The sequence below is a fragment of the Castor canadensis genome, chromosome 3 (assembly GCF_047511655.1).
Source record: "Castor canadensis chromosome 3, mCasCan1.hap1v2, whole genome shotgun sequence".
Taxonomy (NCBI): domain Eukaryota; kingdom Metazoa; phylum Chordata; class Mammalia; order Rodentia; family Castoridae; genus Castor; species Castor canadensis.
Window position 1 is genome coordinate 91,041,267 of NC_133388.1, and position 9,888 is coordinate 91,051,154.

General features: G+C 43.2%; 1 protein-coding gene across 1 annotated transcript; it reads right to left on the reverse strand.

Annotated features, from left to right (window-relative positions):
- Positions 1-2,272: 2,272 nt before the first annotated feature.
- Positions 2,273-8,281, reverse strand: Eddm3b (epididymal protein 3B). The gene is made up of 2 exons (XM_074068453.1): positions 4,747-8,281; positions 2,273-3,600 (listed from the first exon to the last, which is right to left on the reverse strand). The coding sequence occupies exon 2, from the start codon at positions 3,580-3,582 to the stop codon at positions 3,142-3,144; it is 441 nt and encodes a 146-aa protein (XP_073924554.1). The 5' UTR covers positions 3,583-3,600; positions 4,747-8,281; the 3' UTR covers positions 2,273-3,141.
- Positions 8,282-9,888: the final 1,607 nt, after the last annotated feature.

The following is a 9,888-nucleotide window of genomic DNA, read 5'->3' on the forward strand; positions in this document are numbered from 1 at the left end:
CCCAGCTGCAGAAGAGTGCAAAATGCAGCAGAAAAGTAGCGATCACAGGTTTCTCCTGTTACAATGTCACTCCCCTCCCTGAGAACTGTTGCTCCACCTCCTTGTTTACCACTGTATATAAAAGACTCCCTGAAGGAGCACAGGAGATTGACTGGTTGGCTGCCTGTGAGGGGTGGAAGCTACTGCCAGGGCAGCTTAGGAGGGGACTGCTGCTACTGCCTAGGTTGGCTGTTTGCAAGGCTGCTGCTGCTGCTGCCACTGCTGCTGCAGCTGGCCGTTTGTGTGTCTGTGAGTCTGAGGATGGAGACTTTAAGAGAGAACATGGGACAGTGCAATTCTGAGGGCCAAGAGTTTAAGAAAGATTAAGGAAAACATGGGACAGTGCAAGTATAAGTAAAGAGACTTTAAAGAATAGAAAAGAAGAAAGGTTTTAAAGAACAGAGAAAAGAGGCAAAGTGAAAGAAGAGTTAATAGAGGAAAGAAGTAATGAGGCTGTTGTGCGTCTCCATCTGAGTGCCCAGCACATCTGATCCCAACTTTCTGCATGTTTGTCTTCTATCCTTTGTCCTTTCTGCATCTCCAGTCACCCCCAGTTAGGTCAGGAGGGCAGGAACTTGCACAGCTCTTGAAATCAGTGTTTTTAGCAAAAGCAGTTTCTAAGTACTGTACCTGTTGTTGACCACCTTGGGCAGAGAATTTAGAATTATAACGAACAAAGTTTACTCTACAGAATGAGTCAGTAACTTGGGAATTTGGGTGGTTCTGTGTAAGTTAGCTGAAAACAAAAGAAAAACAACTTGGCAGGCACTTAACAGTCTTTTAGGGGGCAGCATCTCCCCTCTCCAAACTGTGTGTCACCTCTTTGAGTTACCCATCCCTGACTTTCTCCTGTGTGTATAGAGATACACATGTAAATGAACTTTCATTTGTTTTTCTTTTGTTAATTTGACTTTTGTGATATGAACCCTAGGTAAGAACCTAGAAGAGTAGAAGGAAAATATTTTTCCTCCTCTGCTGCATTAAAAGCTCATTACTCAGTGACAAAAGCTAGAAGTCCCCATAGGTAAATTGTGCCTTGATGAAGAACTACTGGTTTAAAACTAATGTCTTGTGATTTTGGTTGATGATGTAGGTGACCATCCCTCAGGTTCATGGGTAAGTTGCAAAGTTTATGAATGGCCCCTAGACTGAGGCCAGAGTTCTAGGAAGGTGTGCCATCACCTAATTAAAAATGTTGACAATTTGGTCTTTTCTCTCTTTGGTTCAAGGTCAGAGTCATTCAACATTGGAAGAGACTAAAATGCACGGTTACTTGTATGTATCTGTCCTAGGCAAAAATAACTTTTTTCTTACTCTGTATCTCTCTCTCCTACCTTGCAAATAGAATTCTTACTGACTCTACCTACTTGTGACCCCAACATATCTTTCTCTCACTTACTTCCTTATAATAAAATTTGAATCTAGAGTCTCATTCTTGAGGAGTGTGGCATTTTAAAGTCTTCCAACTTCCCCCCTATCTCTGTGCCAAGTAAAAATGACTTTCATCAGGTAAATGTTTTTGTGTTAGTATCTTGTCCTTAATGTGCAGTCATCAGGAAATGAAATGTCTTAACTCTTCTAAAATGAATCGGTCTCCTTAGAAACATTTTTTTGGGGACAGGGTCTAGCTATGTAGCCCAGATTGACCTTGTGTTTGTGATCTTTCTGCCTCAACTTCTGCAGTACTGGGATTAAATGTGTGTACAGGCTTGACTTCTTAGGAACATTGATCAATGAGTCCAGTGGGAGGTCAATCAGTGTGTGGTTGATGAAGGAGGGCTTATTTTTGATCTGAGATGTTTACAGCTTCTACACAGTTGACAGTCTGCTATAATTTTTAATTAGGAATTCCCATCTTCTAGAGTCAAGGAGAGTAAATCATTTGTCATGTCTGTTTTTATCAAAGTCAAAAAAGAATTCCAAAGAATGGGAAAGGATAACATTTCCTGAGTGCCTACTATATGCAAGGAACCATGCTACCTGATTTATATTCAGTCAGCTCTGCCCCTGCCTCCTGTTTGGGGGCGGGGAACTAGGATGCCACAGCAATCAGCACCTATGTTATGACTGGCCATAACATTAATACCCCCATCAGGTACATTTAAGCACACATATAAAATGCACCTTAAATCAATGATAGCACAATCATAGCTGATCACACTCTTTAGTATGTGTAACAGATAACATCAACGACACAACACAAACTGCATACATAACATGTACATACAACACACACATTACAAAAACTATTTATTCATGGCAGGGAAGATCATTCAGCCTAAGTAGGTAACAAGATGCCAATACCCAAAAAATCCTGAACTAGTCAAGAAGAGATGCTGTTATAGTTTGGATATCAAGTGTCCCCCAGAGTCGTGTGTTAAGGGCTTGCTCACTAGCTCCTGAGCTTTCGAGAGATGATTGATCATGAGGGCTCTAAGCTCATCAATGGGTTAATCCACTCATGAATTCATAGCTGAATAGACTATTAGGAAGTGAGGTCTAGTTGGAGAAAGTGGTTGATAGGGGTGTGACTTTGAATATCTTGTCTCCAGTCCCTTCCTCTCCTGTCTCTCTCTCTCTCTCTCTGCTTCCTGCCACCATGAGATGAGCAAGTCTCCTTTTCCACATTTTCCCCACCGTGATGTTCTGCCTCACTATAGCCCAGGAACAACAGAGCCAAGGGAACATGGACTGAAACCTCTGAAATATGAGCCAAAACAAATCCTTCCTCCCTTAAGTTTCCCTAAGGTATTTTGACACAGTAATGAAAAGTGACTAACACAGAATCCTTGATCTGTGTCTTGAAAAAATGTAGGCATAAATTAGGTAAATGAGGACAGAGTATCATTTCAGGCAAAGAACAACATAAGCAAAACTGTAGTACCAAGAATGAATGTGGGGAGTAACAGTGGCTATTGACATAGGCAGGGGCCACCACTTGAGAACTACTAAATACTCTACCAAAACCTGAGCATGGGCAGTGGTGGTGGTACATGTCTGTAATCCCAGGTGCTCCAAGGTATAGGTAGAAGAACTGTGGAAAAATGCGAGACCCTATCTGAAAAAATAGCTAAAATAACTACCCTGGAGACAGGGTAGGCTTTAGTAGAAGAGAGGTTCTATAATCTTTATGTCTTCTATGCTATCAACATACCCTCCCATGCTACAGTGGAACTGAACATAGCTGTAGCTCCTACTCTCTCTGTAGCTGTTTGCGAAACTCTCCCGGTGACACTTGAGCACTCTGATGGGACCCTGGGCCCATATGTATGTATTTTTGAACCAGTTTTTCCAGTTTCCACTAACACATATCTGCTCAATTTTGTACCATAAGGTATAAAGGAACAGGTGCGAGGTCTGGTGTTCCAGCGCTCTTTCCCTCATGAGGACGTCACATTTGTATGCATGGAATTCTTGGCTTGGATTGAGGTGGTGCTTGGCCATAAACTCCCGTCTAGGAATGTCGTTGCCATGCACAAGTAGCCTGCATTGGAGCCACAGCAGGGCCAAGAAAGTGCCCCAGGCCTTCAGAGAGGATGTCATCTCTGCCACCAGGGTCACCTGTATATGTACAGGGAAGACAGGAAAGTGTAATGACATGCTGCTGGGTGGAACCCCACCATACAATTCCTGCTAATAAAGGCACTCGGGCCTAATTTTACTGTTTAGTTCCTAGACTGGAAGGTGATACTCTCACTAGAGATAAAGTTATTGGGTATTAGAAATCTACATGTTGCAGAATGAGTGAGTCAAGTACAAAATTGGAAGAAATTAGTTGAAGTTTATTTGAAAATTCTAAACATCTTTCATGTGCCCTCTATTCACTTAACCCGAGGAACTCACCCTCCATCTAGCTCTAGCTAGCTCCTAAATTCTCAGATCATGTGTCCAAAAGAATATGTTTTAAACTTTATGCCTAAAAGTGGAAAGGACTATCACCTTGTAAGGGTGTAGAAGATAAGTACTTGGGAGAGATTACCCAGCTAGGAAGGCTTTGGTTCCGTGAAATCATAGGCCAGGTGGCAACCACACTGATGCAGGATGGTGCTTCTCTGACCTTGACTTCCATATAACATTTCTCCAAAGCCTGGGTGAAGCATACTATCACTTCTAAACTACCTACCACAACCTTCCTTAGGGGCTACACCATCATTACAAACCATCATGAGTGGACAGAGCTGCTTGCTGGGCATGTATGGTAAACAGCAACCATACAGGAGCAACTCTGGCATAGAGGAGGGAGCCTCCCTGCTTGAAAAAGTACCCCCCTTAAACTAGGTCTCTGTCCTCATTCACATGACACTGCTAAATCACTAACCGAATTCACAACTCTGAGTCTCAGCATCCTCAGATCGACCTAGCAAGAGCTCCTCACAGACCTGTGAGGGTCTGCAAAGATGCACATATGCTTTGAAAGACTGGAGGAAGGGGGATATGGGGGGAAAGTAAGGCTTTATTAGTGGGACTAATGCTGAGTTGAATTTAAGCGTTTGCTTTCTACGATTTGGATCATTTTTCATTCTTTACTATCTAAAAGGTAATCCTTCTCCTTCCAGGGATCCTGGGCTTTTGGATGGAGCAACCCAGGCAGCAACCCTTCTTTGTTTTCTCCATTCTAGGGTTTGAACTCAGGGCCTCACACTTGCTAAGCAGGCACTTTTTCACTTGAGTCACTCCTCCAGCCCAGCATCAACCCTTCTAACTCACCTCGTTCAAACTCGATGTTCACGTCACTAGTTGTATGGACATCAGTCTGGGGAGATGAAGAGCAGGGTCTGTGTCCTTCTTTTCTTGGTGCCCAAGCAGTCCAGCGCAGAGGAGAAAGGACTGGCAGTGGGAGGTACAGCACTCCTGGAAATCTCAGGAGTGGCACAGTGGAGCGCAGGGTCAGGGACTGTTTGTGTGTGAACCTGTTCCTGACTTCTCATGTAGAACACCTGGGTTCACTCTGAGACTAGCCTCGAGCAAAGGCTACAAACATAAAAAATGCCTCCTGGGCACAAAGGAATTGCAAAACCCCAGAGAGAGGTGACCCCAGAGAGAGTTATCTGTAGTTTTCAGAAGACAGCCAGACATCTGGCTCCTAAATTCACTTCAGTGGGTGGTGAAAGAGTATCTAGTCAAAGGTGCAGTTTATGGAGTAACAGATACTGAAATATGCCTTTTTTGTGTGTAGAACTCAGGGTCTCATACTTGCCAGGCAAGTGCTCTACCACTTGAGCTGTGCTCCTGGACTTTTTGTTTTTATTTTGTTTTTGAGATATGGTCTCACTAACTTTGCCTAGGTGGGCCTCAAACTTGCAACCTTCCTACTTCCACCTTCCTCCTACCTCCCCTCCTGAACAGCTAGGGGTTTTAAACATGTGCCACCGCAGTTGGCTCTGAATTGTGCTTGCTATCAAGGTTTGCTAGTGAGGCAAGCTAGCAATAGGGATTTGGGGACTCCGTCTGGCACCATGAGAATTTTCTCAGCACATTTCATGCTAAACTCTTTATCTCAGCCCAATGCCATCCTTTCTTTTTTTTCCGGTGGTACTGAGTTTGAACTCAGAGCCTCAGGCTTCCTACCACTTGAGCCCCTCTGCAAACCCTGCAGTTGTAAGTTTCTTTTCAGTTGTAAGTGTCATCAAAGACAGGAAGCCTTGGGGGAATTCCGCCCTTGATCACCTCTTGGGTAAAAGTCCTCTGCTGAAAACCTGAACATGGATCACACCTCATACGTGTCATTAAAATACCTGAGAGAGAGAGAACAAGAGCATGTGCAGGGTGCATCAAACCTGTCAATCACCCTAGCCCATCCTGCAAGGACTGCCCAGATTTTTCCCGCCGTTTCCCATTTCAATTTATAAAATCCCTTTAAAAGAAAGACTGTGCTTCTTCTATCCTGCCTGGCCCAGGACCCACCACCGTTTTCTTTTGCCGTTCCTTCCCCTCACTTTCAATAGACTTTACTACATTTTCAAGTCTTGCCTGAATTCTCTCAGGAAGCAAGTACCTAAGAATCTTCTGACCAGAGTCTCCTTAGATCACCAGTAACACTAACAGGACACCTTGGTGGACCCTCTCTCTGGGCCACATTGTTAGGGTGTCAGAACCACTGGTTTATATTCAGAACTTATCTTCAGACTCCAGCTCATGTCAAGCCTCCAGAGGGGATCCTTGAAAAACTATCATAACTTACCCAGGAATTCTCAAGTGATAAGGAAATAAAGCTTGCCTCTTAAACTACTGTGCTGTTTTCACAACTTAACCCTACCCTAACTCCATTTTTATTGCCTTGACTGTTGTAATAAATATTATTTTTTAAAATAATGCTATAATATAATTCTGCCTTAACTATTTTAAACTGAGAAACTAACCTTATAAGTATTGTTGGGTTTTTTGTTTTTTTTTTTTTAAAGGCAATAAAGTACCTGTTTTGATTATGTAACAGGTTCTTAAACTGTTTCTGCTGAAAAGCACTGATTTCTTACTTGGGCCCAAGAATTACCTGAAAGCTTGGCATTTTGACTTCCATTTTGTATTTGTTTCCTTCACTCTGAGGCTCTCTCTTTCATAATCACCTTGGCTTCCAGGGAGGACAAGACTGATCTGATAACATCTTTACAACTGAAATTACCTCCAAGGAAAAGAACAGCACCAGAACCCCCACCAGACTGCAAGGACTTTCTTCTTATAACAAGGTGGCACTTGAACATGTTACTATATGAGGGGTGAGGGAGTCCCAAAGCTTACCAGTTTCCACAAAAAATCACAGGTACTTGAGATCCACAAACATGAAAAGAATTTCAGGGTGTCTCACAACAGAGTTTAATGTTTTAGGAAGGATTTATTTTAGTATAACAGGATAAAAGTAGTGAGAAATTTAAAAAGAGAGAAGAAAAAGTATCTCTTGCTAGAACTGCAGGGGTGGGAGACAAGTTAAAAATTGGCGACCCTTTTGTGGGTTCTATGTGCTTTAAGTTGGGGAAATACACACCATCAAGTCAAAGGTTTGCAACCCCAATAGGCGTTTTAAGACTTCCTTTTGCTAAGCATGCCTTTCATTCTCTCTGTCCTTCTCCCCTTCAAGGAGATTCGCAGCTTCTTAACATCTCAATGCAGAAGGCAGATGCAGACAGCACCCCTATGGCTCCCTACTCTGTAACCTAACATCTAAAAGGAGGTGGGAGGAGAGATTGCTGCCCTGGTTTTTCAGTTTTTACTTCCTGGTTCTAATGTCTAAATCTACTGCTTTTAATATTTCTTTAAAATAATATAATTTCCTTGTCTCCTCATCTACCTATCCTTCCTCAACTAATTCTGAGACTCACCAACTATGCTAGGGTGAACAAAAGGGCAGCCATGTTAGAACTGACTCCCCCCCTTCCCTTTGAAGGTGGCTTACTGGAAACTCTTCACCCAGTCCTAAAGAAAAATAAACATCCACCTTTAGCCATTTTCTAGAAAGCACCTGGAAAAGAGAAACATGCTCTCTGCCACCAACTTCCAGCTGGTCCCACCATGCCCCCTTTTCATAATTCCCTTCCCTAACTTTTAAAAAACTCCCTTTACACCCACATGTCCTGCCATGTATTTCTTCCCCATGGGACAGGTGGGAAATCTGACCAGAGGCTTCACCACTGCCATTAACACATCCACATGTGCTACTTGGATTCTTCCACGCCAAAGTGTAAGGACAAAGATCTTCTGGTTAGAGGCATCATTGTCAACAGCAAAGTTGAGGTGAGCTAGAAGTAGGGGAAGTTTGTGATTCATATGTGGCTGGCCAGGGACAGCCCAGATCACCCTCACCTGCCGGAACCGCCTGTCCTCCCCAGTCATTAATTGTTAGATGAGAACCTACTGTTCCTCTGTTTCCATAAATTAGCATAAATTTTAAAAACACCTGAAAAAGAAAAGCATGTTCTCTCGGCTGACAGATTGCACCTGCACCTCGTCATGATCCTCTTTGTATTTCTCTTTCCCTAACATTTAGTAAACTCCTTTTATAACCACATGTCCCACCATGGATTCTTCCCAGTGGACAAAGAGTTTGGAAGTCTTCTGACCAGACTGCACCAGCACCATTAACAAAACCACCCCCAACAGTACAGCTTCCTCAGGATGGACCACCTGCCAGGTGACAATGATCTAGATAACAACCCTAGAACCTCTCCCAGAACAAGGACCAAGATAAGGACCAACCAGGCCACCTTTCTGACTGGGACTGTTCAACTACATGTACCTTCCCTCCTCCTGTCCCCAGTTCACACATATAGGTTTAAGTAGACAATGAAAATGGCTTAGTTTAAAACTTTAGCTTTTAGTTGACAAAGAATTAGGGCAGAGGGCAAAAGGTATGGCATAAACAGTCCCAGTCCACAGGTGTGGACTTTTGGTCATTATCTCAGTCCTTGTTTTGAGATGGGTTCTGCAGAAGTTGTTCTGCAACTTCCTTTCCTCTGCTGTTCCTTTCCTTTGGGGCAGTTTCCTGCATCCCTCCTTGTAAACATGTTATGGATAAGTCCTGTGCTTCCTGGATTCCAAGGTGACTACAAAGTGAATGACATAGAACAAAGACAAATATAAAATGGAGGCAGAGATGCCAAGCTTTTCTCCTGCTTTTAGTTAATTTGTGGGCCTGAGTAAGGAATCGGTGCTTTTCAGCAAAAGCAGTTTATGTACCTGTTACAGTCTTGCTGCCACCCAGGACTACACTTCTGTCAGTAAGTCACCCAATAAATTGCACTCTGTATAATCCTAAATGTGTCTTTCTTCATTCTCACAGCCCCATGGGACTGGTCCTCATATGCTGAGGCTGAGTTCTTCTAAAACAATTAAAACTAACAATGAAGGATATGATTTTTTTTTCTTCTTTTTTTTGGCAGTAATGGGGTTTGAACTCAGGGCCTCATGTTCCAAGGCAGTCGTTCTACCACTTAAGCCACACCTCTGCCAAAGGGTGTAATCCTTTTAAATGAAAGGTAATATAGGACTGGGGACACAGTTAGGGTATAGGCTGTTAGGGTACAAATGTTAGGGTACAAATGTTAGGGTACCTTTGAGGCTTGCAGCCCACTCAGCCTGAAACTGGCCATGGCTAACATGACCCAAGCCACCACTTACTGGAACTAAGGGAGGTGGGACGGTTTCTGGGAACAGGGACTGTTTCTGGTTAATCTTGCTAAAATGGTATGTGAGTCAATGAGTTGAGACACCTGGTGTTTACCAAATTCCTGATAAATAATCTTCAAGTAATCTGGCCCCACCACCAAGATGTGGGTGACATCAGAAATATGTGACCCCAGGGACCATAAAAATTGCTGTGTGACCATGACTAATGTCTAAAAAAATATAAAAGCAACCTGAGTTTTGTATTCGGGGTTCGTGTTGAAACCCACTGCGTCGGGCGGATACCCGGACCCCAGCTGGCTGGAAATAAACCTCGCTTTGTGGCTTACGTTATCGTGAGTGTCTTTTTGTTCCTCTGAGGGGTGGTCAGCCTTGGACCCCAACAAGGCAGAGATATAGAGACAGGAGTAGAAGATAAATTCTACCCAAGTGAGGTGATCACTAGAAAAAAACACACTTTGTTTCTCTGCATTGCCACACAACACTTTTAATGTCAGATATATGAGTTTTTCCACACCAAGCAATATTGCAAGTCTCCGATTGCCAGCTGGGTGCCCTACAATCGAATTCAACTTTGAATCTATCTGAAGTTAGCATCAGAGCCCTCAAGTTAAGAGCTCTGTCCTGGAAGACGGTTCCTGCCTCAGTCATAATCAGAAAAATCCCTGAATATAAAACTTCTGATCAACCAGCTATAAAATGGGCTTTCTCCTCCCTGTCAACCTAAAACACAAA

Excerpts from the sequence above, each read along its gene's own strand:
- Eddm3b (XM_074068453.1), bottom strand. The coding sequence starts at position 3,582 with ATGACATCCTCTCTGAAGGCCTGGGGCACTTTCTTGGCCCTGCTGTGG.